Source organism: Balaenoptera physalus (genome assembly GCF_965194825.1).
Source record: "Balaenoptera physalus genome assembly, chromosome: 11".
Classification (NCBI taxonomy): Eukaryota; Metazoa; Chordata; class Mammalia; order Artiodactyla; family Balaenopteridae; genus Balaenoptera; species Balaenoptera physalus.
The window spans coordinates 3,981,922-4,009,893 of NC_138896.1; the positions used below are offsets into that span (position 1 = coordinate 3,981,922).

The window sequence follows — 27,972 nt, forward strand, 5'->3', positions numbered from 1 at the left end:
TGCCCACACGTAGCTGTGGCTAAAAGCTGAGTGGAAGTCACCTTGGTGTTTCCAGAACTCTGTGGAGAGCTTGACGGGGAAGCGGACCCTTCCCTGTTAGAATGACTGTTGATAATGTTTAAACCAAAAAAAAAAAAAAAAAAATTTCTGATAGCTTTGCCTAAAGGGAAGAAGCCAGAGACTGAATAATGATGGACTCGTACAGAAAACCTGCCCTGTTGGGCAGATAATCTGTATCCTCCCTCAGCAATGTTAGAAAAGAGACGGGCGTTTCAGTTAAGAGGGAGGCGCTGATGTACAAACGACTTCCTTGGAGTAGAAGCACGGGCACACGAGGCTGCGTTACCGACGGCGGTGTAAGATGACCTTCCTCGGGGGTGTTCCTGAGCAGGTACAGGACTGGGGCATGTGGACTTGATCGTGGATGACAGGAAGGGCACCTGTGACGTTTGCAGCTTAGAAGGTGCATGGAGACATCTTACGTATCGGGAGGGGTGAGCCCAGAGCAAGGGGCCAGCTAGGACGGGCACCATTAAACCAAAATCTCACTTTTTCGACTAGCCCCTTCCCCACCCCGGTCGCTTCGGTACCCGGGTCTTGGACAGCTGTCAAAATCGCACATCTGTTGAACCGTCCGAATCTGTTTTGGCTAGAAAACAATTAAGGATGTGCCTCATGAGTGTTATTTCATGGCACCTTCACTGCAGTTTCCTCAAGTAGACACCGTCTCCATTTTTATAGGCGAGGAAACTGTGAGGTAGGTTTTCCTCAGACGAGCAAACACACCTGCAAGGCCAAGACCAAGGCCTGACGCTTGGCTCAAAGCTCCAGCGAAGCCAGCTTGAGATTTGACAGCTGTTCTTCCGCAGACGGTGGAGGCGCCAGCTCCCCCTGGTCCTTCCCCCACGCCCAGAAGGATACGCTGCCACAGAGGGGCCTCAGCAGACCCGTTCTCCCCCGGTCCTGGGGACTGAGGCCCGAGGCCCAGGTGCAGCAGGGCCGGTTCCTCTGAGGGCTTGGGGGAAGGATCCATTCCTGGCCACCCCCCGGCTTTGGCCATCCCTGGCATCCTTGTCCTGCAGACGCGTCACCCCTGCATCCGGCTTCCCTGCGTGAGGTCTCCTTGCATGCACATTTCTGTGCCCAAATTTCCCCTTTTCTAAGGATGCCACCCCAGTGACCTCATTTTAAATTGAGTGTCTCTGTAAAGACTTTTTCTCCAAGTAAGGTTACATTCTAAGTTATTGGGGGTTCGGGCTCCAGGGTATCTTCTTGGGGGGGACACAACTCAATCTGTAACAGGGTAGCTGATGACACCACCAGCTGTGGAATGCCCTGCTGCTGAAGAGCCGGGTCTAGACCGCGCCTGAGAGGTTTCCCGCCCTGCGGCTTGCAGGGGAGACGAGGAGGCGAGGAGGGGGTGGTCTGTGCAGCCCCTCGCGGGCCTCCCAGGTCCTCAGGGGGGATCACAAACGGCTGAGGGGGCTCCAGGCGAGGCTGCAGGCACCATGTCACACAGCTGGTGAGCGGGACCCCTGTGCCCGTCCAGATCGGCCTCGCTCTGAGCACATGATCCTTGAGGCTTGCTCTCCCCCTGGATGCACTAAATTCTTCGTCAACTGGTTGCTGACATTTTGCTTCTGTCTTGGAGTCACAGGTTAGGTTCCCCGGAGAGCAGACTCTCAGACAGAGGTTAGCCTTCTGGAAGCTTCTAACCAGGTGCTGTCAGTGTCCACACCTATGGAGAGGGGAGGGAGGGAGCAGGATTAGACAGAGGGGGAGGGGAGGCTGGGCTGTGAGGCATTGACAGCAGAGGCCTCGGCCAACCCCCGGGAGCTCTGAAACGAGGATGGCCCTTCAGCGTTGGCCCAGGTGGCGGCAGTAAGGGCTTTCTTAGTCCAGCCCATAAAAAGCAGGGTTTTAAATTTATTATATAAATGTGACTGCATTTCAAGTAGCTACCATAAGACAAACGATGATGCCTTCATGTATGCTTTTTATTATCATAAAATATACATCCTTTCTATGTATGCATATAAAGTAGACACACATACATGTATTTATTATGTTAGTAAAGAATGATTGATATTTTTAACTCCCTTAGTACCATAATCTCAATTGTCTGTATTTGAACTCATGACACAATTTTGAATATGGGTCAAGGACGGGGGGGAGTCCTTATTCTGACTCCTTGAATGACTTTTACTGGGTTTGTGAATCCCAGATGTTCTATGGAAAAATCAGTGTTTGTGAAAGTATGTACTTTTCTGGAACAAGAATTTGAATCTTTCATCATATTCTCAGAGACATCTGTGTCCCTCCCCCATGAAGTTAAGAACCATTGTGTAAGGAAATTTAGAGTCAGGTCGTTGTTGCTTTTTTTTTTTTTTAAATTTATTTTTATATTTATTTTTGGCTGTGTTGGATCTTTATTTCTGCGTGAGGGCTTTCTCTAGTTGTGGCAAGTGGGGGCCACTCTTCATCGCGGTGCGCGGGCCTCTCACTGTCACGGCCTCTCTTGTTGCGGAACACAGGCTCCAGACGCGCAGCCTCAGTAGTTGTGGCTCACGGGCCTAGTTGCTCTGCGGCATGTGGGATCTTCTCAGACCAGGGCTCGAACCCGTGTCCCCTGCATTGGCAGGCAGACTCTCAACCGCTGCGCCACCAGGGAAGCCCTCGTTGTTGCTTTGTAAGCTGCTCTTTACCGTCTCCGAACACACAGCCATGATACATAAAAAGAGAACGGGAAAAAGTCAGAACCATGCCTTCCCCTCTTTCCCCTGAAAAGATATTTATCCACGCACAAGAGACAAACACAAAGACAGAGCAGAGAGTGAGGCCGAAGACGCTGCGGGCTGCAGGTTCCTAGGCAGGGGAAACAGTGATTGGCTCCGGTGGGGAGTCAGGATGTGCTGGTCCAGAGCATGATCTCTGCTGGGAAGTAGGGGCAGGCGGTCCCCTCCTCTAGACGGGGGCAGCCACCACTGCTGCAAACTGCTGCCTGCTGTGACCTCTAGCTCATAGGAGCTGTGAGCCCAGGAAGAGAGTTGGCCTCTTCATCAGGAACTGAGATGAGTCACCACTATGGCATCATCAGCCCTGTCACCATCGGGCAGGAACCCAGATGCCACCACCAACTAGATCTGGGCCAGGAGCACAAGGGGAGGGAGGGACCACAAAAACCTCTGACCAAGGAGGGGTGGTGAGTGAGAGAACACTGCAGCTATTCCCATCCCAGACGGGCCTGCAGACACACACCCCAGACCACGTGAAGAACTCTGACCTGAGCGTGTCAGCCAACCTAATTCACACTCAGAATCTGAGTCACTGGAGAGTAAAGTAAAAGCAAGAGGCATTCTTTTAAAAAAAAAAAAAATGCCTAATGTCCTCAAAGAGATTAATGGAGGAATAATAACCATAAAAACAAGGAGAAGAAGAACAGGAAATTCTGAATAAGAGGCAAAAACAGGCAAAAATGAAGTATAAGTAGATATGGAAAAAAACAATTAGAAATATCAGAAATGAGTAATAGATTCACTGAAATAGAGAAGAAAAAAAAAAACAGATGAGATTAGACTCAGCTGAAGGGAGAATTAGTAAATAAGAAGCTGTTACTGAAGAATTCACCCAGAATACAGCACAAATATGTAAAGATTAAAACCCGAAAATCAATCAGGTAAGAGAAATGGAAGATAGATTGAGAAACCCCACAATATGGAGAATTGCGGTCCTAGAAGAAGAGGACAGAGAAGTCGTGGCTGGAATTTTCCGACTTGGATGAGTACATGAACCCTCTGAGTGAAAGCACACGCTGAGTCCCGGGCAGAATACCCCAAGATAAATGCAGGCCCGGCCTCATCAGAACCGCCGGGATAAAGGTGAAGCCCTTCCACGCTGCCAGGGAGAAATGACAGATTCCCTACGCAGAAGCAGCTCCGACCGACAGCAGACTTGTCGTCATTGCTAACGGGTACAGAGAAGTATTTTCCAAGCGCTGAGGGGAGACAACAGTAAACCTACAATTTTGTGCTTTGCCGGCTGATTCACGAGCAGGGGTTTCAGCCGTGTCAGTTCTGAGAGTTTGCGTCCCACATGCTTTCACTGGAAAAGAAAAAACGATGAAAAGATATTCACGTGCAAGAAGAGAAGGGAGAGAGGGGAAGTTTCAGGAGCTGTGAAAGGCCTCCAGTTCGACCCTGCTTGCAAGTTCGCAAGGAACCAGCCACCATTACTTTAAACTCGTTCCCACTTGTTAGCTTGAACTAGGTTTGCAGTGCAATGGTCTGGGTTTTTCTCCTTGGTGTTTATGTATTTACCGTAACACATACCATGTATTTTTTAACGTCTAGGGGCCTGTGCTCTGGCTGACTGCGCCATCACGTTGACGCTGTTCTCGGGTTCCTGGCACCAGTGCCCAGTCGGGCCCCTCCTCCCGTGTCTGTCATCGAAGAGGCGACTTCATGCTAATTCTTGGCAACCCCTGCCTCTTATCGGATACCCCTGAATTTCCACGCTCCTTAAGTGGAAAAGGAGAAGCGCTGTGTAACCACCCAACTGCCACCATCTCGCAATGTTACATTAACCCGCGTATTATTTATCACAGCATCTTGACTCCAAGAAAACAGGGTGTTTTTCAGGAGCTGTGGTGCTTTGTCAGGAGCACCTGGGTGGTAGCTGTATTATGTTCGTTTGAAATGTGTGTTCTGAACCGATGCTTTTGACAACTTTATTGATATTTCAAGTTGAATAATCATTTATGTTTGAGTACTTGGTTCTTCAGAGGTTTTGCCATTTAAAAAGTTTTATATTTTTCTAATCAGTGATTCACCAGGGGGTTTACAGTGATATCAGGCTTGGTGTAAATCAGGTTATAAACTTGTTCTCCTAACAGATTGGCAGATATTTCCTTAGTTGTATGGATTTCATAGTTATATAATGAAACGTTTAATGAAACATTTTTTATTGTGGTGGTAACTTACAGACTTACATAACATCACAGCTATCTGTATATATGTGTGTGTATGTAATATATAAATATGTATTTGTGATGTACATGTTTAAGCCATGTAAACAAATGTGGTAACTTCTAAAAATATCTAATTTTAAATATGTATCTAATATAATGATCTAGTTAGTGAGCCCTAATAAACTGGAAAAAATGGGATAAAATGGGGGAATGGCTACCTTTGTGTCTATCACATCCTTAGAAGCATAATTTGAAAAATAACCCCCTATATAATTAATAATTAGAAGTACTCCCTTAATAATTAGAAATACTAACAAATAATGACATTACTAATTGAAATATCAATTTTGACAAGCCCTTACTTATTTCTCTATTAAAACGGCTTCCTGAAAGTATCACAGAAGTTAATGAATTGCTTGTAATTAAATGTGAACTTTTCTCCTCTAGTATTCAAATGGAAAAAAAACTGAAATATGATATATTCAAATTGCTTTATACTAAATTGAACATTAATGGCAATGTGAGTATAATATATGGTAATGTTACACACGAGAGTGATAAGAATCTATAATATTCATAATGGAATTTGCTAATTTTGAATATTGACTTATCTTTTAAGTTCATTTTGTTCCTGAAAATTCAAGTGCTGAAATAGTGTCTTGCCAGCATTTTCTAACTAGCCCACATGAAACTGCCATGAAAAACTTAAACGTTGTCATCCAGCTAACAAATCAATCTCTTTTTTCTTCTCTCATTTTGTTAGCCTCTCAGCAAATACCCTGCTGTGATCAATGACATCTCATTCTGGTTACCTCCCGAGAATTACACAGAGAACGATTTCTATGACTTAGTCCGAACAATTGGAGGAGACCTGGTGGAAAAAGTTGATCTTATAGACAAGTTTGAACATCCAAAGTAAGTAAGAAACTTTCTGAGTTTCTCCTTTTTTATTTCCATGTGGCAAATGGCATGTGGAAGTATGTAAAAAAATTTTGCTGCAACCTATTGCATAAGAGACAAATGTATTCTGAATTTATAGTGAATATTCAGCATACCGGAAAACTCTTTTATATCAGTACTTTCTGAAAATCTTTCTAAAATACATTTTTAATCTTTCCTGCCTTAGTAGACAAAGGATATGAAACAGAAGGTTTTAAATATTTTGGAGCTTTTTGGTATTGTTTTGGGAAGTGATCTCTTACTATATCACATTCCAAGTACCAAGGAAATGAGGCAGAAAGAGCAGTTTGTGGTGAAAAAGCTGTTTTGTTAGTCTCTCACTGAATATTTATTAAGCGCTTAGCACACGCCAAGACCTGTATTACGTTCCAGGAGTTAAATGTGAATCTAAAAGTGTGCTCAAGGACTCGGGGAAACGATATCCCCTGAGCTCTTGCGTGTTTCTCTGTTTATACTTAGATGACAGCTTGGCTGGTTATAAAATCCTTGGCTCGCCCTTTTTTTGGTGAGGGTCTTGTAAGTGTTGCTCAGTTGTCTTCTCAAGTTTAACTTGATTTAAAGAAATCTGAGGCCGGGCTTGATTGTTTTCCTCTTCTTCCTAAAAGATTCTTTACCTTTAAAGTTTAATAACCGTAGCAGGATCCCTCTCAGTGTTGACCTGCTCTCCCTGGTGTGTAAATCCTTGTCTCTCCCAGATCAGATTTGGCTCCGCCTGGGTCTTAGGGAAGTTTTCTTGAATCATATCCGTAAGGATCTCTTCTGACCCCTCCCTTGGGGACCCAGACATGCGTGCCCCGCCCCTCTGTATCTGACTCCTCTGCCTGCTGCTGTTTTCTCTCTAATGTTTTAAAACACTCTCTTCCGCCACTTCCTTTTGGGTGCTTCCCCGTTGTTACCCTCTCTGCCCACCTCCCCGCCCCAGGTCTTCTGTGGTCTCTTCTTGCCCACACTCCATTTCCATCTTCAGTTACTTTGTTTCCCCTCCTTTTCTGAGTTCTTCAAGCTCGCATTTCAATTCTCCCTGTTTTCTTCCTGTCTCTTCCCGGAGTCATTTCTGCTTTGTGATATTTCCTTCTTAAACAAATTGCTGCGTTTGGTTTTTAAAATTCACTGCAAAATATTTGGCCCGAAGTTTCATGTGCTCCAAAGGCAACATTTTTCTGTGACTTCCCCGTCAGTAAGTTTTTCTGCCATTTTTCTTACCTTTTTTTCTATATTTTGGTTGATGCATCAGCGGTGTGCATGTGATTGCCTTTTTGTCACTCGTATTTGAATGCATTGGATTTTCGGAACCAGCTCTTTGCACAAGGTTGAGGGCTGAGGTGGGGCTGGCATGGTGGGAGGGGCTAAGGCCGTCATTCAGGACTGCTGTTTTCACAACTGTAAGGCGTTTTTTTCCCTCCACTGCCAAAAACCAACCTCTCTTTAAACATGGCTCATTCATCTCTTAGGTTCTTTGTGTAGGTCTGCCTCCTGCCCCAAATCTGCACTTGTTACACACAGATTTACCTTTGTTTACCCCAGTTTTGACCCTTGTTGGTGATGTAGACTTTGCACTTTAAACTGGAACCCTTGGCTCTGAGGAAGTATTTATGCTGGTTTTTTCTGAGATCTGCCTATCTGTTCCTTCTCTTCACTTCCTCCCATTTGGCTTTTACTTGGTTTCAGCTGCTTTGGCAGATTTTAAATATATTTTGGAGCTTGCAGATGATATCTGTCTGCTAACTTTACAGAAAATAGACTCTATGGGGTAGCCCGGGGCCCTGGCACAGTGGAGAACCTGCCCAGCGCCTGTACTGTCTTACTAAGGGGCTAGGATGGCAGTAAGGTTCCTGTGGCAGAGATTCCTAGTTATCTCTCAACATCCCACCCCCCGTTATAAAAATACATAACTTTGGTTTTTATCTAACCAACCTAGCCAACTAAAAGTCTACACTTCTGAGCTTCCTCTACGACAAAGTGTATCTATGTAGCTGAGTTTACCAGTGATTTAGAAGTAGAAGTTTTTAGTGGCATTTCCAGAAGTTTCTTTAAAAACTGGGTTGAGGCTGTCCTTTACCTTTCTTCTACCTGGATGTGGATGTAACGGCTGGTACCTTGGCAGCCATTCTGGACCATGGCGTCACCTTGGCAGTGGAAGCTGTGTGTGGGGAACAACAGCACAGAAGTTGCCTGGGTCTCTGACACTGGGGAGTCGATTCAGTCGTAGACTTTCACAAGAGAGAGAAGTATCTTGTTTAAGCCACTATTTTTCAGATCTTCATTATGGACAACCAAAGGTAAACCATGCTCTTACAGCGCTGAGGAAAAGGACACACTTGAGGAAAATAATACATTATTTAGTAATGGTGATGCACTGCATACTGACGCTCAGGAAATATCTAGGGCAGGGGGTAGCAGACTTTTTCTGTTGAAGGCCAGATGGTAAATACAAGGGGCAGGCCATAAACAAATTTACCCACTGATTCTTGAGTGCCTGTGTTATAGGAAACGTTGGCTTCACTGGGGGGCACAAGGCAAGATCCCAGTTCTTATGGAGCCAAATAACATAGGAGAAATGAACTTAGCAATAAAAAACATAAGGTACAATAAGCTTGGTTAAACCTAATCAAGACCTGCCTGCTCTCTTGCACATAATTGATGCTCAGTAACTTTCATCGACTTGAAATGAGAGGCCCGTGTCTAGGGCTGTAGATTCAGAGGGAAGAGGCCATCGGTCTGGGGAGAGTTACCCAGGAGCCAGGATAGCCAGCCGTGTGTGTGTGTCTCCTCTCTGACACCTTGTGAATGACACGTCCCCAGTCCTGATTGTGATTGTGAGTCAGCGTTCTTTAGTGGAAACGTTCAGTTTCTGTAAAAACAACTCTGGGTTGTTAGGCTGTTTTGTTGCCAGGACAGAGTCCCTCATGGTGGCCTCTTCAGGACAGAGGGGATTTATTTAGGATACACCTGAGTGAGGGCTGGAAAGCTACTCAGAACCGAGGCAGGTCTGAGACCGGAGACCTTCTGCATCTGGGCCCCTGGCTCTGTCCCTGTCCTCGCCCCTCCTGGCCAGCGTCTGCGTCCTCCGTCCCCTCCGCCACCCCCCACCCCATTCACGTCTCCGCCCCTTGCTGCCTTGGCCAAAGTCTTTTCTGGCCCATCCCCTCCATTGTCCCAGTACCAGTTCTGGGAGGAAGCAGCCTAATTAACTGAGCAAACCGTCATCCCCCTTGTTGGGCAGAGCCCTTTGCGCCAGGCTGCTTCCTGAGGTCTGGGCAGGCTGTGGACAAGCCACTGTTGGTTCAAGAGCCCGTTGTTGGTCCAGTCAGGGGCCGCCGTAAACCGCCCGGCCCCGCTTTCTGGACACGAAGCCAGAGGCCGAGCATCTTCAGCCAGAAGGGTTCACTGGGCAGTTCTCAGAACAAACACGGGCGCACTGCCTTCCTCCTCCCCGCGTGGGGCTCGGTACCGGCTCCTGCCTGCTGGCCCAGTCATGTCTTTTACTCTTCATTTGCTCTTAAACTTCTCCAGGCTGTCCCACTTGAGGGACACACCTTGGGGGCTGAGGGCACAGTAACTCCCTCCACCCTCCCTCAGGGTTTATATTAGCGGAAGGAGGCTCACTGCCTGATTCTTGGTGGATACTTAATAATCCTCCTTCATTCCTTGGAGGAGCTTTTATTAGATGACTAGGAATGCCTTACGGCATTGGAGGGGGAGGCGGTGTAGTCTGATGGAAAGAGCTCAGGGTTCAGAGTCAGAAGCCTTGATTCCCGACCCCTCACATCGTAGATGTCTGGTACTGGGACTCCCTGAGCCTCAGCGTCCCCACCTACCAACTTAGATGAGCACGAATGTCGTCTTGAAGTGGCAGCCGCAAACATAAGATGAGCCTATCTATGTGAATGCTTTGAAAATCGCACAGAGTTCTAAAAAAGTTGCTGGGTGTTAGAGTATAAATCAGTAACTTTCACGGTCAACCTGTGTTGTTTTTTTAAAATAAAGAATGACCTCAGTAGAGTGAGTCATCTGGGGTTTGGCAGTCAGTACAGATGATGGGGAAGCTCTGATACTAGAGGGAAGAGGATGAGACTTCACACAACGCCGTCATCTGAAGCGGTGCCTGGTCTTCCTGTCACTTGAGGAGTAAATTTTTAATCAGAACAAAATAAAAATACTTTGTGCAGTGGCATAGACGCCGGCCAGCAGGGCTCTGTAGTCCACAGGACCATTCTCTGGGTTGTATGTTGGGAAAATGCTGCGGGCAGTGGCAGGTGGACTGACGTCTCTGGTCTGCATCTCTGGTCTTGTTTCTTTAGACAGAGCCGAGTAAGTGCACTTATTGGAACTAAAAGTTTGGCCAGCAATGAGAAGCCAACTCCAGTGAATCTTGGGAGGGCTCGTCAGAAATTGTGTCCCCTTGAAACTGACAGTGCGCGGTACCAAGGAGACGGCATTAGAACTCTCCTGCCTCCTTGCTCTTCCTTCATTTTTATCGCAAGGCTGGTGGCATGAGTATCAGAACTTCTATTGTTGTGGCTCAGACAGCCCGGAAGGCAGTTCTAAGAAGACTATTTTTGGCCTGATATTTCTTTTTCCCGATCCCGTCCCTACCCTCCTTCCCCAAGCCTTCTTTTTAAAGCAGCCCACGAGGCGTGCGCTTTATTGTGATCACAGAGCAGCCGTGCTGGCCACCAGCATGAGACGCATTGAAACAGAATTAGTTCAGTCCCCAATCTCCCTGTCCTGCCTTGTCCCCCGGGCCCTCGCCATTTGCGGAAGGATTCTTCGGGATTACCCGCAGGCTGCCCAGGCCCCAGAGGAGCAGGTCTGCACAGAGGAGGGAGGGAGGGAGCCGAGCACCTGCTTGATGCTGGCGAGGCTGGGCCAGAGGCCAGGCGCCCGGTGAACTGCGTCCTCAGTGACCTGCTGTGTCACTGCACACCTCTGTGGAAACTAACCAGGAAGCCACTCTTTCCTCTCGAACTTGCAGTGAGCAGTTTTCCGGGGGTCCTCTGGCCGTGTCTCCGCTTGGCATCCTGTGTCCCTTTTTGTAGTGTGGAGACTGCACGCCCTCTTTCCAAGATGCCAGGTGAGGGAACCTCACGCCCCTTGATGGTGGCCTGTCCGCCCTCACAGGGCTGATCAGAGAGAAGCAAGTGAGGACGAGCACCGAGGGCAGTTGCACGGGGACGGGACGTCTCCGATCTGCTGGCAGAAATGGGATAGGGAGCCCACCATTTGGGGCAATTATGAGAGAGGCTTTCAATCATTTTGGGTCTTCAGAGTTTTTAACCCAGTTCGCAGGGTCACTTCTTTCCACGGGCTGCCACCCCAATGTACGCCCAGAGACAGCCATGGGAGTCAGCGCTCGCCTGCCCTCCCTCACCGTCTGTCCCCGTGTCTGTCACCTCATTCTGCACAGCCCGCGGAGGCTTGGCCCCGAGTGTACTGCGGCCCTCAGAGTTAGTCATGTTGTCCTAGCGACCAAGAGCCGCATGAATCCGAATCCGGCCGACGCCGTGCGGCCTCAGAAGCGCACATTAGCATCGCCACACGGCTGTGCTCGTTAGAGAGTCGGGGGCCGAGTCTCTGCAGGTGGGCCTGCATGTGTAAGGATGTCTCAGGGGCATACAGGTGAGGCCTGTTTGGGACAGTCTTCAAATCTTCAGGGCTCTGAGCAGCAGAGGTGCCCTGGTGGCCCTGGGCCTCACCTGGCTGGTGTCCTGAGCAAGAATCAAGCCTTCTCTGCCACCAGCGCCTCTGGGCTCCAGCATCACGCGGTCCGGGGCCGCGATTCACACTGCGAGCGGGCGGGGGCGGCCCCGTGCAGCCGCCCCAGTGTCTCCTGGGCGACTTATTTTCCTTAACTTGGTCAAGCTGAGGCTCAAGCAGCAGCCAGGAGGTGTACCGAAGAAGGCAGGGGGCGGCCCCGTGTGGGATGAGGGGTCCCTCCAGGGGGAAGGACCAGCGATGTACACAGGTGGGCCCAGTGGTACCCACCGTCTAGGGTGTCTGTCTTTAGGGACTTGGTAGAGGGCCAAGCAGTCAGTAGCACGGGAGGTGTGAGGCGGGGCAGACAGGCCGTCCCAGAGGAGCCAGGCTTCGCGGCAGCCGTCCAGCCGCCAGTGGAGTGGAGCCCGGCTCAGGCTGTCTCGGAGGACCGTGGGGGCCACTTCCTGGGGTGCGAGCCCCGGGCCTTGAGGCACGGTCACCGGCAGGACAGCCTGGATGGTCTGCTGGGAGCTGCTGGCCCAGGGCTCCTGCTGGTCTCCCCCTCAGAGTTGGGATCGGGTTCCTAGTCAGAACGAGGCAGAATCTGAGACCCGGTGTTGGGGGGACACGGGGAGCGGTGAAGTTAGAAAACCCAGGAGAGCAGCAGGTCCTTACAGGAGCGTCCTTCTGTGCTTGTTGTGTTTCGTTTTAATAGTCCATAGCTTCTCTGTGGTCTGTTTAGTCAAGTGTAGCTAGGGGCCAGGGAGGGTGTTATCATCGTGGGAATTTGATCGGGGTCTAGTGAGGAGAGAGCAAGGTGGAATGTTCCATGAGATTTACACGAGGAGAGAAGGGCGCCTCAAGGCAACGTGGTACAAGGAGGGCATCCCCGTCTCAGTGGGGCCGCTTGTGACGGTGAGAGGACGAGTCAGATGCCGCGGACGTGAACGAAGGAACCTCTGTTCCGATGTCAAGGTGGTCACCACCCACCTGCTCACACGGGTCTCCGTCTCCAGCAGAGGCCCCTCAGGGTCTTCTGGAAGCCCCAGAGGGCGTCTCGTGTGTGTTCACCAACAAGCCTACTCCACTGAACGTGGCGATGACCCTCATCAGGTCCCCAGGGTTTCCGGCCGGGCATCGCCGGTCGTGCCGCTTCCCCAGCAGGCACGCTGTTGAGCTTCGGCGCCCCCGTGGTGTCCTGTGTGTTCCAGGCTTGTGCACAGCTGAGTCAGGTCATGCTTGTCACCTCTGCCTGAGCCCCGTCTTCCCACCTGCCTCGTAGGGCCCCTCCCGCACGTCCTCCCCTCGGCTTTTCCCTTCAGGTAACACATCAAACAAAGGCTGGGGATTCCAGGTCGGACCTGGCGAAGTCTCGTTTACACTAACATCTTTTCCATGCGAGCGCTGTTCAGAAACGAGGACAAAATCAGCAAAATGCCAGTTGCCTTACGTAACTATTTTGTAAGATGTCTCAAGTGTGTACTGTTTCTCAGAGGAGAAAGCACACCTCACAGAAGTGTTTGGGTTCTGTGTTTGACAGGTGTGGCCACTTTTCTTAGCCTTCACTTGCTCCTGAAAGAAAGTGACAGTAGTAAGATGAGGAGAGAGGAAACTAGTAATGAAAATTAAGCAGGTGAAATATTTGTACAAGAGATGGCAGCCGTGGTCTAGACATTTACACAGAATTTTACTGGAATAAATAATCACTTACCCCAGCTTTCATTAAATATGGTAATTTCTCCTAGGTCATCTGTCCAGTCATGCATCCAGGATGCAGTTTTTGAAATTCTGTGGTGATGGTAGAATGAGTATTTCTAACACATTCTTCTGTTTTAACAATTGCCATATTGCATTGCATTTATTCATTTTTCCACCCTTGCACTGTGAATTAGTGTCAAGCACTGGGTCTTGAACTTTCTACTATCTTTGGGTTTTAGAACATAGTAACCACACTCAATTAAAAAATCTTAGTGAATGAATGATGAAGAAAAAGAAAGAAAATTCATACGTTAGGTCATGTTTTCTCAGGATATAACAGACATCTCTTTCCATGTAGACCAAAAAGACACCCCAGTTGGTAACATTTTCTGGTCGAGTGACCGGAATTCTTTCCTATCAGTTATGATGGTTTCTTACAGGAGAGAAAAGTGGGGTGAGGACTGATACGTAGAAACAGGAATTAGGTTTCAGTAAGTTGGGTTCTGAGTAAACGGCTGGTTTAAAAATAGTGCAGTTTGGACCAAATGTTCAGATAGAGAAAAGGAAGGAAAGAAAAGGGGGAAACGGTGTTTTTAAGAAGGTTGGTCGTATCCTATATAAAATATATTTTAAAGCTCTGAGCTCCCAGGATCAGGAAACTGGGGGTGTAGGAAGTATGCAAATTACCCATGGTTACCTAGAAAACCCTTTTCTGATTGGAAGAGGGGAGATCACAAGGCAGGATAGAAATTCAAGGAATCAAATTATAATGTGTTTATATGTATGTTTGTTTGCCACAAGATGAGGAGCGAGGAAAATTTTTGAAGGAAGGTAACATGAAAGGAAGAAAAAAGCTGTCTGCACAGGGAAGGCAGAGAAGCTTTCGATCTCCTGAAAGTGGAGTTTCCAAACCCATATGCACCGAAGCTGTCCTGTCCAGAGTCACAGGAGTAGTGGACCCTGGCGTCCTTTTCTGGAAGCAGCTTCCTCCCCCCACGTGTATGCAGCGTTGATAGGGCAGCTTGCACACCGGTCCGGTAGGTCTCTGCCCCTTGGCCCAGCTGACTGGTCCAGGGGTGAGCACCTAACAAAGCTGGGCAAATGGGCCTCTTCTCGGTCTTGTTTGGGTGGAAAACCAAAGAGAGCTTTTAAGCTGTAAGTGGTCTTCCTGAGAGCCATCTCTGGCCACGTTTCCCAAGGTGAGCAGAGAGAGAGGGAAGGAAGTGGCGGAGTAGAGACGGGAGGTGGAGGGAAGACGCTGGCGAGGCGGAGTCCCCCGTCCCGCCCTGGGCTGGGGCCCAGCTGCACCGGCCCTTCCCGCAGTCCTTCCTCAGACTCTGTAAGCCAGTGCAACTCCCCGGTCCCTTAAGCTCTTGGGATGTGGGCTTCCTTCCATTCCTGGAGACCAAATGAGTTCCCGTTGCTTTGGGCCCTGGAAGAGGGCAAGAAGGCAGAGGAAACAGGCTGAAGCCATCAGCTTCCTTGTCAGAGAACTTGGAGCAGCGCGGAGATAAGCTGCAGCTGGCCTTGGTCTCCAGATGTCTCTATTCGGTATGAGTTTTAAATGGTTCTTTTCCTCTGAGCTGGAGTGGCTAAAAATTAATGTTCTCTTGGTGTGACGCACTCGTTCCAGGGAACATGCATTGCACACTTACCCTGGGGGAGGCACCATGCTATCTGTGATACTCATGGCCCGGAAATACCGAAACGGTGTTTAGAAATGGGCTCCTGTCCTCAAGGCACTCACAGTCTGAAAGGAGGTCGGTGCAGCTAGATATTCGCAGTCAGGGTGCAGTCAGAGGCCTTGGATGAGCGATGCACCACCGAGATTTCAAAGAAGGGCAGCACCTTACTTTGCCTTAAATGCTCAAGAAGCTTTTACAGATCATGGTTCAGCTGAATCTTGGAGGCAAACAGGACTTAGCTATGGAAGGGGCCAAGGCCGAGCAGGCAGCTCGCACAAAGACAGGAAGACAGAGATGGGAGAGGAGTTCAGAGTGGCTGGCGCAGGCACACGGGGGTGAGGATGAACCACGAGCTTGCAAGGGGTCCGATTGTAAAGGCCTTGAATTCCCTTCTAAAAACGTGGACTTATCTGGTCGAGCATGTGGGGAGTCACTGAGCTGGTTCAGCTATTTGCAGTTTACAAAGGATTATCTGTCTTGCCTGTGGCAACCGTGTTGGCCAGGGGTGAGGGTGGTCGAAGGAAAAGATGTAGAAGCACACGTGTGCAGTCTGAGTGAGAGAAGATGCGTTCTCGCCGAGACGGTGGCAGGAGCCTTGTGGGAAGAAGCTGGCTGGTGGGGGAGATACTTAAGAGTTAGGATCCCCGGGAAAGGTGGGCTGTTGCAGGGAGAGAGCACGGGCGCAGAAGGAAATACAGCTCCCAGGACCTGGACCCGTGTGACTAGGAGGATGGAGGTTGATGGTGCCATAGGGAGCAGGTGGGGGGAGCAGTCTTTGGTGGAGATTATTTGATTCCTTTGAGCTTCTTGGCTTGAGGTGGGGCACACAGGAAACTTGACCTAAGAGCCCCCGATGGGGAGGGGGCCAGGATTAGAATACATTCTCGGGAGTTGGAGCACCGGGCGTGACTGGGACCCCAGAAAGTTCTAGAACAGGAGAAGAGTTGGATGAGAAGAGAGCCCCAGGGAAGGCTTAGGGGATGGGAGAGAGAGAGAGAGAGAGAGAGCAAGCGAGGGAGGGGCTCAGCAGGGTGACCCAGGACGCCCAGCTGGCGGAGCGCGGTGATGGGGTCCAGCCAGCGGGCACCAAGGCCACACGGGTTGGCCTTTAGAAAGTTCAGTTCTAGAAAGTACTTTGGATAATCATATTTCTTCCCCTTTGCTCCTGTTGTGGCTTCACTTACATTTATTCCACAAATGTTAGTAATTAGAGAATGCTTGATTTCATGGATATACACTGAGGGTTGATGCATTACAGAGCAAACAAGATGTCCCAACTCTGCCACCTAGACCTGCCTCTTCAGAGCTGTGTGTCTGGCAGTTTTCACTTGGAGTGATGCTGTCGGGAAGTTTCACTTTTCCGTCCCTGACCTGTTTCTGTTTTCCCTCCCTGTATGGTTCATTTGAAGGACGGACGAAGACAGCTGGAGGACCTCCTCCAGGCCCTCTGAAAAGCAGGGGTCGCACCGATGTGGTGATTAGAGACCAGCGCCGCAGGGCAGGGGCGGCCCACTTAACACAAGCCTCGCTAGATTCATTCATGGCGTGTAGCCGGTGTAGCAACTCAGGAAAGGATGGGGCCTGAAAATTAGGACCTAAACATATGAATAGGATTTAGGATTTAAGCGATACTTTGATCAGCATTTCTTAAAATGGCACATGGGGGAAACACTCCTTAATATCACATATACTTCCCGTTGGTTTTGTGTGGCAGGGGTCTGTTCACCCGCTGGGGGTGGTTGCAGCCCCCCTGGGGGACAGAAGTGCCGTACAGTCCAACGCAGGCGCAGTTCTAGAGGTCAGACCTGACCTCCACTCACCTCTCAGCCCAAAAACAGCCTTCCGGAAATGAGAGGAAGCAAGCGAGGAAAGCGGCGTGAGGAACATATTGCAAGGAAAACAGAGAAGACTTGATTATATTTAGAATGTTATTCTTCTGACCTAGATTAAATCAATGGATACCTATACATTGCACTTACTTCTCCGTTTCAGGATTCCTCCTGCAAGAGAACTTATTTAAATATGAATCCCAAATAATGTTATCTCATGTCTGATGCAGGAATGTATCTGGCAATATTAAGCAGATCAAACTCCTGAGAAGCCTAGTCTGAATAGAAGCTATTCTTGGCATTGTTTAAGTAAAGGAGATCAATAGAGATATTCAAGATGGAAAAGTCCTAATAGTTAGTAGGAAACCAAAATTCAAGGTCTCTCCAACCTTCAAAGCAGAGCAAGTGTTTCTCAGGAAACAAACGTGTCTTAGAGATTTCAGCGGGGCCCCCGGACAGTGGTGCCCCCTCCTTCACGCTCCACACCTGGTGTGCACCCCCCTCCCTGCCTGGACATCCCCCTGCGGGCAGCTTTGCCCGGCCAGTGGCTGGACCAGGTGCAGGTTGAAGTTGGACTCTGTAACATATGACCCGATTTACACATTTATATATTGTAATCACACTGTTTAACTATTTTATTTTAATTTTAATATCAGATTCTTTTTTTTTTTGATGTGGACCATTTTTAAAGTCTTTATTGAATTTGTTACAATATTGCTTCTGTTTTATGTTTTGTTTTTTTTTGCCACGAGGCATGTGGGATCTTAGCTCCCGGATCAGGGACCGAACCCGCACCCCCTACATTGGAAGGCAAAGTCCTAACCACTGGACCGCCAGGGAAGTCCCTGTTTAACTGTTTTAGATAATACTTTTACTTAGGTTTCCTGCTTGCAATACAAGGGGGATTTTTTTTTTCTTTTAGCTCATGCTGTGATGTAAAAATGGCAAGGCAGTTGTTGTACTCATAATTGCAAATTTGTTTAATTAAAATTACATTCAGTTGTGCTGACACACTTCTAAGCAACTGTGAAAAATAGCTATTATGATCTGTTGGTATGCTGCCTTGAGTGGTTATTAATTTTACTTAGAAGGAGGTTTTAGTTCTTTATCATCACCAAACTTGAACATTAGTTTGAGTGAAACAGTATCAATAATTTTAAACCTTTATATTTGTTTATCAGTTGGGCCTTTGCATTATGTTTTTAGAATCAGTTTCTCACCCTCTCCCCCAATAAAGATAAGGAAGTTTTATCTGTTAAGTATCACATGGGAGTGTTCTATGGAAAAATAGATCCAAACAGCCCATAGCAGATGTAAGGGGAGCCTGTCTTCACAAGCGTTACTCGCTCTCCTGATATTGGGTCATGGTTTCTGGAGCTCAGCTGGCCTGCAGTGGCTACATGATGTGGTTTTGTCATATTCTGTCTTATTTCTTAATAAGTCCTGGCAGGAATGGACTACGTCGTCACTCGGGGCTGGCGGGCCTTCACGGAGCAGTGCCCTGGCCCTGGAGGCTGCCCCAGGTTCAGGTCCTGGCTTTGTCACCTGGTGGCCGTGGGACTTTGAGCAAGTTGCTTTCTCTCTCTGAGTTACTTTGTCTTTACAATGGAAATAAGGTTAGAACCTACCTTAAAGGTTATTTTGCAGGGCCTGGCACCTACATATACAGAATTAACTACTGTTGGTGGTGGTGATGAGATCCTAGGGGTGAGCTTCTTCTGGGAGAAACTAATTGTAATTGAATGTAAGCACTAACTACACACCAAGAACAGCAAAGCTTCCAGCTAGAAGGTTTGCGTGTCATGTTTACCATAGTTAAGCTCATAGTCAAAAGAGGTGTACAGCTGCTTGATGATAATAAACAACAAAGTCGCTTTCTTGAGGTCTAATTGTTTTGGACAGGAAGAGGAGAAAAGAAGGTAGAGGATATTTTGAAAGAAAAAAACTGTGATGGGGTTTAAGATCTGAGAAGGAATTGTTTTAACACCTTAAGAAAAGGTTGCAATGTACTTTTTTTTTCTGAGCACAATAAATGCTTTAGGATGTAGGCGGGCTTGATATTATTGGTAGAGGAAATGGGAAGAAACAACAGAATTGGACTTTGCAGCCAGCACATCTGTTTGCAGGGCGCTATCTTATGAGACTTCCATTCTGGACAGGCCCTGCGTCTGTGTTTCTCAGGGTTTTGATTCTGGCCAGAAGTCTACCCCGTAGAGTCTAAATTCCACAGGGATCCTGCACAGGACGGCCGTATTCTGATCTGGAATTCAGTGAGCAGCTGATTTGATGGTATGAGTGATTACCAAATAGTTGCTCTCAGTGTCCATGAAACGGGGGAGATCAGTCATTCTTAGGAGATGACGCTATTTTGCCATCATCTACTGGTGTTTTAAAATCTATCTCATGGTAAAATAATTTCCAAAGCACATCGACCATTAGATGTCTTTTAAAAATAGCATTGTTACACTAATTTACAAAAAGCATTGTGGCCTGAGCACGAGACTTACTCAGGAGCCCCGAGGGCACGGGGCGCAGCCTGCAGCACCTGTGCACTGCAGGATAAAGTCCTACTTCCTCAAGACGGTTCTCTAGGGTCCCTGTGCCATCAGTCAATGGGCTGTCAGTGGTCTCACCCAGCTTCTCTCTCATCTGGACGAGCCACTGGTTCATCACCTAAAAACTTGCTGTCATAACCCTACCTTAAAAGCAGCATTGTAAAGTCTAAAATGAAATGAAGTTCGTAAAAGTACATCCAAATATTCTTTAAAGCAGAATGATTGAATTTTTAATTTTAACACGTGTCCTTCAGCCGTCTTTGTGGCCGCGGACATATTCCCAGTGCCTGGTGCTCTGTGTGTCATGTCCTGTCATGGCAGTTATCATGTAATGTAACCAGAAGCCATACTGTTCTCAGTCATTATTTGGAAATTGCATATGAAATGTTGCGATGTTTGTACTCTGCACTTAACTCCTGAAGATTTGCACTCATCTGGGAATCCCATCAGGTGTATTCAGAATATCTTTGGGGATTTTCAGGAATGAAAAGTAGATTGATTCTTCTTGCTTAGGTAGAGTGAACTGGTTCAGAGTTTATCAGACCGTTTGCATAAATGCCCCGTAGGAAACTCTGGGGTGCCTGGGAAAGGCCACATTGTCTTGTAAATTGGGGAATCAGACCCACCTTCCTCTCTTCTTTACTAGACATCTGGTTCTTTATTTGCAAACGGTTCGGTGAGAACAGTGCCCGTGAGGCCCCTGAGGTGTAGGGCCTTGAGAAGGTGTCTGTGTACTTGCAGATTTCACTGACTGACAGGCAGGGTCCTTGAGAACGAGCCTGTCACTCACCATTACCGACGTGGTGGGCGCCCCTACACTGGTGTCTGCAGCTGCCCATTTGCTGCTTCAGGTCTGGGCGTCTGGCTCGAACACGGAGGTCTTCGAAGGCTCATCTACTTTCTTCTTCTTCTGAGCAGAGTGCCCAAGGGTCACGTACTTCCCTAAGGTAAGGTGTCTCTAATCAACAGTCACCTCTCAAATACTCTGGTGGGGTTTGAATAATCCTTTTTTTTTTTTAAATCATGCTCCATTTTGCTGCTATCTGCTTCACTCTTGGACTAAGTTTTTAAAGGTTGTATCCCCAAGGTAGTGTTGAACTTTTTCATGAGTATGTGTCTTTCAAGTCTCTTTTTCCTATAATCCTATGTGAGCAATTTAATTAGGGTGTGTGTGTGTGTGTGTGCGTGCGTGCACATGCACACGCAGACACGCAGGGACTATGGAGTACCTGTTCTGTATGAGCTACTGTATTATATGCTGGTACAGTGGGAGGACTGAGGCTCAGAGAGTCTAAGTCACTGGCCTGAGGTCACACAGCTGTTAAGTGGTCGTGGCAAGACTTAAAGAAGACACAGCAGCTCCCACTTTGCTTCAGATCGTGCAGAACCACCAAATCAAATCTGGGCATTGGCCGTCTCCCACCCCTCCCCCCGCATCGGATGAAACACCAGAATCTTATTTTTCCAGGTCATTGTAATAGACCCGAGGCCTGGCTTGCTCACATAGTAACTAACAACCGAGGTTTCATGCAGAGGCTTCTAACAGCAGAGGCTTCATGACCAGGGCGGCTGGGGACAGGCCGACTCCTCTTCCTGTTGGGAGGAGCGCTGTGAGGAGGGCAAACAGCCCTTTCAGAAGATTGTCCTTATTTTCAAAACCCCACTCTTCTCCCTGGTGCTCCCCTTACTCGCAGTGGTGTGTCGTCACAGAGTCACGAGCAGGAGGCACGCCAGCAGCTCCGTCCCACAGGGGCCTCTGCAGCTGACCTGTCCCTTGTATTTTGCATGTCAACAGTCTAAGGACAGCACACTCCCAGGCTCTGTTCCCTTGATGCCAAGGGCAGGGAATGCAACGCAGGACTGATGGTACCCAGGGAGCTAATACAGAAGATGCTTGCCTATCCACCGTGGTTATCTGTGGGTCACCACACACACCAAGCCTGGGTTACCGGGTACCAGAGTTCAAACACACAGGCTGCCAGGCAAACACCTCCACCATGCAACTCAAGGATGACTTTCTTTAGGGACCCTTTCGTGATACCCCTGTCCTCTGAGGAGAGCTGTTCTTCTTTGGTGTGCATTGTACCGACGTGTCTGTCACTAACACTGTGTTGCACTTGGCGTTTTCATGTCTCTCTCACTAGACTAGACCCTCGAGGGCTGGAATCTTGTCTTCTTGGTCTGTCATCCTCAGCACGTACCATAATGATCCGACATTTAGTAAATATCCATTAAATGAATAAAAGTCCCTTAGCCAAAGTCTTATGCTAATACTATCAGTACATGCATACGTATGTGTATAAATGCATATGTGTGGATGGATTATAACATGCATGTATATATACGTATTTTAGACACCTGCATAGAAAACTATAAATGTAGAACAGTACAGGCTTAAGCTTGAACTATAATTGATCCAGGACAATCCCATGTATAGCGTGCTCCTGAATCATGTAAATCCCTGATACGACTTTCTTTTTAAGTCACTTGTCCATTGTTTAAGCTTTCTGATTGTTCGGAGTAAGGACTACGGATGGTTTACTCCAAGATAAAACTTTTATTCTGAAAAAAATATTTTTACTTTAAAAACCTTTTGGAATGTCTGAGATCATTCTTTCCCCATCTAAAGCAGTAACTGAGGGTTGATGTAATATATCCTGTGTTTGCCCCTGTGTGTGGAATCTAACCTAGCACCTCTGGAAGAAGAATGGAAGAGGGTTCTTTTAAATGTCAAAAAAAAAAAATAGAACTTCCTCCTGTGCAACTCTCTCCACCTTCTGTCTGACCTTGGATGCCTGCTCTCCAGGACGAGATGAGAGAGTAATTTGCACAGCTGTAAACAACGCAAAGGAAGCTGGCTTTGGGATGCATTGTGCTGGGTGGGTGTTTGCCATTGAGTCCAGCGTACTGGAGGGCAGCACAGAAGGATGGGGCCCATGGTAAACTCACCAGACGCATCCAACCCTCCACAGCCCAGTTCACGTCTTCAGAAGTCTCTCTGTGTCCTCGTGATACTCTCACTCGGCAGCCTTGATGGGCACATTCACTCTGGCTCTGGTGGGGTCTGGCCCTGCAACACAGAGCATCTTGACCTGAGCATGGCTTCATCCCAGAGAGATGGGATCGAAGAAGATGCCATTATGAGCTCAGAACATGAGCTTCAGTAAAAAAAAAAAAGTGGCTTTTTAAAGAAATGTTTATTTTAGGCTAATTAAGGAAATAAATAGCTCCACTCTAAGAAAAACTCTTAACTCCCTTATGATCTACCTTCACGCACACAAAAATTTTCTTCCAGGAGGAGGGAGCAAATGTACGTGGGTGAGACAAAGAACCAAAATAATAATCCAGCTTTGATCAAAACCCCTTGTTACAGCGTTCCCTCTGAAAATGATTTCTATTCAATGAGTGCTACCACAGCGCTTACATGTGTTTCACTCTGAGCTGTGATTAGAAACAAGATGTGAGATCAGAGGGGCAGAAAAGGAAGATAAGAAGGAAAAATCTAACCTAGGTGCTGAAATCAGCCCAGGCTGTGCGCTATTTCATAAGCATGGAGGCTGCTCCAGGTGGGGATGTCAACATCCATTCTTCCCCTGGTAAACACGTCCCTGCTCTTTGGGGCAGTGGCGGTGATGGCCGCAGGATGCCCTGCTACACAGAGGTGAGGCAACCAGCTGGCTCTCGTGAAAGCGTTCGCTCTGGCAGCAGGGAGGCGTTTGGGCCACTAGACCACCTCGCCCGGTGTCCAGGAGGTCGGGGGCCAGTTGTCAGCTCGGTAGACAGTCTCCAGCCTACGCGGTAGTTGGACCTGGTCTTTATTAGTCCAAGAAGAGACAGAGGGGCCTGGGAAAGGGAGTAAAAGACTTGGAACAATTCTACCTGTGAAAGGAAAATGCGAGAGGAGGCGGGGGGCGAGTAGGTGGCGGCGGGGTGATTGAGAAGGCGAGGACCACGCGGTTTCTGTCAAGGAGACAGGAGGTCTGTGGCCCCAAGTGCTTGCGGGCTGAGAACAAGTTCCCGAACTCTTAAGACCATACGAGGAAAGTATGATGAAAACACGAGCACCTGGAGAAGCGGAAACCTTCTTTATGGTGACGGTCGCCTGCGGGGCAGCGGTGGGCAGGGAAGGTTGTCCCCATTTGTCAGCGAGACAGGAGCCCTCTGCCCACAGTCACAGCACAGCCCCTTCCTTTCGTTGAGAGGGGCCGGTCGTGTATATCGGTTCCTTTTAGCCCTTGTCTCAAATAGCTAGAAGGATGTCGGCAGGTCTGCCCGTGTGATCTTGGCTGCTCAGCCACGTGATTCCCTTGGAAGCATTCTCGCCCGGCGATGCTCTCCCCAGAGAAAAGCCTGGACGCGCCAGGGTTTGATCTAACAGTTTTAAACTCAGCGTCAATGGCTAGCTCACATGATGACCTGCATTCCTACTCCCCGTAGGTAATAATATAGTTTTTAAAATTTTTACCCTCTGCAAAAGGACTGAAAGAAGCTAAAATGAATGACAGGTTTATTTTAGTGATCGTTCTCTGACTATGTTTACAAATGGGAATGGCTACAAACTCAGGTCATCTTAATGAAAATAGACTCAATGAACTCTTAGTTGACTCAGATCTTAGGATTCTGAAGCAGTGATATTTAGGCACAGAATCGTGCTTCACTGAACGTCTTTGCACTAAAACTGACTGACTTGGATAAGATGTCCTCCCCACCTTCAAAGATGCTTAAATTCTTCTCAGATTATCCTGCAGACCTTTCGCCCATTAATAAATATTAGCAACCGCTGAAACAGCGAATGACAGTCATTCTGCGTCTGGTGTAAAACTGGGTTCTGCCCAGGGCCCCCTTACCTGCTTGCAGGCAGAGTTAAAACAGCCAGAATGGGCTTTCAGTATCCAAGGAGGAATTTGGCCAAGGCTCTGGGCCAGTGCATCTGTTGATATTTTAGATTTATTTAATTAGAGTCACAAGCAAAGGAAACTGAGCCGTGGGGTCGGTTTGAATGTTACCTTGGAGGAGAGCGTAAAGAGATGCACAGAGCCCAGGGCGGGAGGAGGGAGTGTGCCAGCCTCCTCCCTTGGTCCCCACATGGTCCCCACACCCTGGCCGAGCTTTGCAGATTCATCCCCGCAGGACCAGAGTCCCAGCCCAACAGCAGACGTGCCTTTCGTTCAGGGCCACACGGTCATATTCCTTCTTCATCGTCCTCTGATGTCTCCTCCATGGGTGTGAAACTGCAGCAGAAATGAAGCTGGCGTGGGTGGAGGCTTTCAAGTTGAAGGGGGCCTGAGAACCAGGGGGATTTGGTCCGGTCAGATAGGGGCTTTGTCTTGGCAAATGTGCGTCTGGCACAGGGGGCTGCATTGAATCAAGCTGGTGCTTCAAAAAATCGGCACGTGTGAAATATTTAAATTAATTGCCCGGCCTCATATGTTTCCGTCGGCTGTAGGATAAATAAACCACGCATTGCAACAAAGAACATTTTCCGTGCTCTCCTTTTTTAGTGCCATGTGGTGATTGATTGTCTCACACTTCATTCAAAGAGTGAGGCATTTGTACATGTTTTTTACTCACTAGTTAATTGGAATTAGGGTGTTGCAAGGAGGCCATCCTGTTTTCAGGTCCAACTGTTGTTTTAAATGTAAGCCTCATGGTTTGGTGGATTGAGATGAGGGCAAGTTTTCGTGTAGAATAGAGGTGGGGAGACACAGGATGAGAACGGGAAGGTTTTCTTGGGGTTACTTGGTGCCCCTAATTCTGACTTTTAATGTCATTCTTATTCCCACGGCCACTCGCTGTCCTCAGAACGTGTCTCCTGCTGCCCTTCGTGTCGAGGCTACAGTGTTACGACGAGAATTAGGTTAGGGAAGAACACGTCTGGGCTGCAGTGGCTCTGCCACTCACCAGCCGTGTGACCTTGGACAAGTCCCTTAACTCCTGAGAACTCACTTCCTGGCTGTGAAGTGAGGGGTGGGATCATTCCGTGTCCCCGTCCACTCCAGCCTTGCCAGGGCGCCTCTGCTTTAGAAAAGAGGAAGCCTTTTAAGAAGAATGCCTAGTAGGGTTTGGATTATGAATCTGTTTACTAAAACTAGTATGGTTTTCCTAGCTCCTTGTAACTGTCTTCAGCAGAGATACCTTGGGAGGAGAGAGGAAACCCCCCACGTCTCCATTGCTTACTGCCAGCGTTTGAGATATAGGCACAGCACAGTGAAAACACGGACCCCAATGTACTTTTGGTTTGGTTTGGTTTGCTGCGTTCCTCACCCACAGGTAGGAAGGGTACAGCTGTTCTCTGCGGTAAGCTACTCTTTTACCAGGGAGGGTCTCTGCCCTTATCCCATTCCAAGCAGGGAGCTTGACTCTGGTCCTGCCCACCTTTTTCCACCTCCTCTTTCCTCCTTCCTGGTCGGGACCAACGTCTTCGTTTTCATCTTTGTACCCTTAGCAGAGTGTTTGGCACATAGCAGATCATCAGGATATATTGGTTGACTGCCTTGGTTCGAAGTAAGCCAAGAAGATGAGAAGGAATACTGGAAATTAAAACTGAAATTTAACATAATCAGCCATGTCCTCAAAGTAAAATGGAATTAACATTACAAGGTAGGAAAGACAGAGCGTGCATCCGTTTACCAGCTGGACCTGCGTGAATGTTGATTAGAATTATCGGGGAAGTTTCGGTGCTTGATTGATGGCCTCTGATGTCTGTATCACCATGGAAAATGTATAACTTATTCTGTCAAACTCATCCAGATCACTGCCTTCTTCATTTGGAAAGTTAGAGAAGCTTGTCCCTTTATATGTGAGGCACCGCACGTGAATCCAATAGAACAAGAACAGGTTCAGGATAAAGCCTGACGCTTCCCTGTGGAGGGGCAGGTGCTGAGATGATGAGAATTAAATGTGGGTAGAACACAAGCACGTGCTCTAACCTCCATGGGATCACCAAGCACGATCCCGCCGCACATCCCAAACAAGCGCATGACCCAAACAAACTGCCGGGATCTCCCCCTTTCTGCCACTCCTGCGATTGGCTTGTAACCTAATGGTTAAGAGCTTGAAATCAGGAGCCAGACAGCCTGGGTTCAAATCACAGGTCTCCGGGGAGCCTCCTCCTCCCTGGGTGGGTGCTGCCTCAGGGCCCCTCCCTCCCCTCCTGGAGGACGGGCCATTCACAGGGTGAAGAAAGGGGAGTATGTGTCCTTCCTCGGTTCCTACTTGATGAGCGCCAAAACTCCGTACCCTCCTTTCTGATGCTTTCTTTCTTAATCTTTGCCTCTACCCTTTCTCTCTCTCTCTCTCTTTTTTTTTTTCTGTCCCTCTACCCTTCAAATAATTCAAATCCTTTAGGTTAGATTTTGGGGTTTTCTTTACCCAACTCTATTTGAGGTATATCATTCACGTCTGCTACCATTTAAAATTTTTCTTTATGGCATTTTTTTAGTTATATAAAAATATTCTTTATTAGCATGTTCAGTGTCTAACACTAAGATGTTAGTTTAGGGATGAGAACTTGGAACTGCCCTGCTCTGTCCCCAGGGCCCAGAGAGGCCCTGGCACCTAGTGGGTACCCAGTCCCTCATTGCTGAGCGAATAAATGCTGTATAAAATAACGTTGTCCTGTAGATTCATGATGTCTGTGGGTTAATAGTCAGGGCTGGGATTTAGGAGCGCCTCATTATTCCGTTTCAACAGTCTTCTTACAAAATGTCTTAAAAAATCACTGAAGCACACCATGTCCCAGTTTGTCAGAGGGTTAACTGCTGTCATTACGATGGTGCTTGGTAAATCTCCTTGAATTAATGAGTCTTGCAGAGTTCTGGCTGATGTGAAAAGGTATATAGTTAGCATCTGTTTGTTCTGTGCAGATAGCTCTCATCCTTGCTGTACATCTATTTTAAGGAACATTTCTTTGGGTGCTGTGTTTTTTTCTATTTATGTCTTCAGCATAAAAATATAAATAGACCGTTTATCTCCGGTATCCTTCAAGTCACTTGCATCATTTCACGCTTTTACATAACCCAAGTTTCTGTCCCCGGTATACATTGTTTGGGAAATCTGAGTGCTTGGGAACAGCCCTAGGAACCCAGAGGCCAGCTTCCAGGGCCCCCGAGGCGCAGTGCGGGGCCGGGAGCTGCGCGTGCTGGCCTCCCGCCTCATTCCTGGTTAACACTGTACAGGACGCCTGTGCTCGGCACCCCACCTGGCACCTGGCCAGAAACCGTTTAAAGGTAGACACAATTTTTGCTCATTCCTGTATCCTCCACAAAGTATAACATAACCCTCTAAACATAGTTGACGTTTTAATAAATCTTCAGTGAATTTGTAACATAAACATTTCTTTTTTATTAAGGTATAATTGACATATAACATTATATTAGTCTCAGTTGTAACAGAATAATGATTCAGTGTTGGTATGTATTACAAAATGATCACCACAGTAAGACTAGTTCACATCCGTCGTCATACATAGTTACAATTTTTTCTTGTGCATAAACATTTCTTGAATGTGATAATAGCAGGAAAAATAAAATATGAGCTAGTGTTTATTAACTGTGCACTGCTAGGTATTATAATTAATGTGT

At 47.8% G+C, this 27,972-nt stretch overlaps 2 protein-coding genes across 8 annotated transcripts in view; one reads left to right on the top strand and one right to left on the bottom strand.

Moving 5' to 3' along the window:
• The window catches only part of FARS2 (phenylalanyl-tRNA synthetase 2, mitochondrial), a 391,286-nt gene that overhangs the window by 255,024 nt on the left and 108,290 nt on the right, over positions 1 to 27,972 (top strand). For all 7 annotated transcript variants that reach the window (XM_082413329.1, XM_082413326.1, XM_082413331.1 and 4 more), the window contains one exon: positions 5,730 to 5,881. In XM_082413329.1, the coding sequence (XP_082269455.1) occupies positions 5,730 to 5,881 (152 nt within the window). The remainder of the gene's footprint in view (positions 1 to 5,729; positions 5,882 to 27,972) is intronic.
• NRN1 (neuritin 1) overlaps positions 1 to 27,972 on the bottom strand; it is a 406,802-nt gene that overhangs the window by 122,777 nt on the left and 256,053 nt on the right. The window lies entirely within an intron of this gene.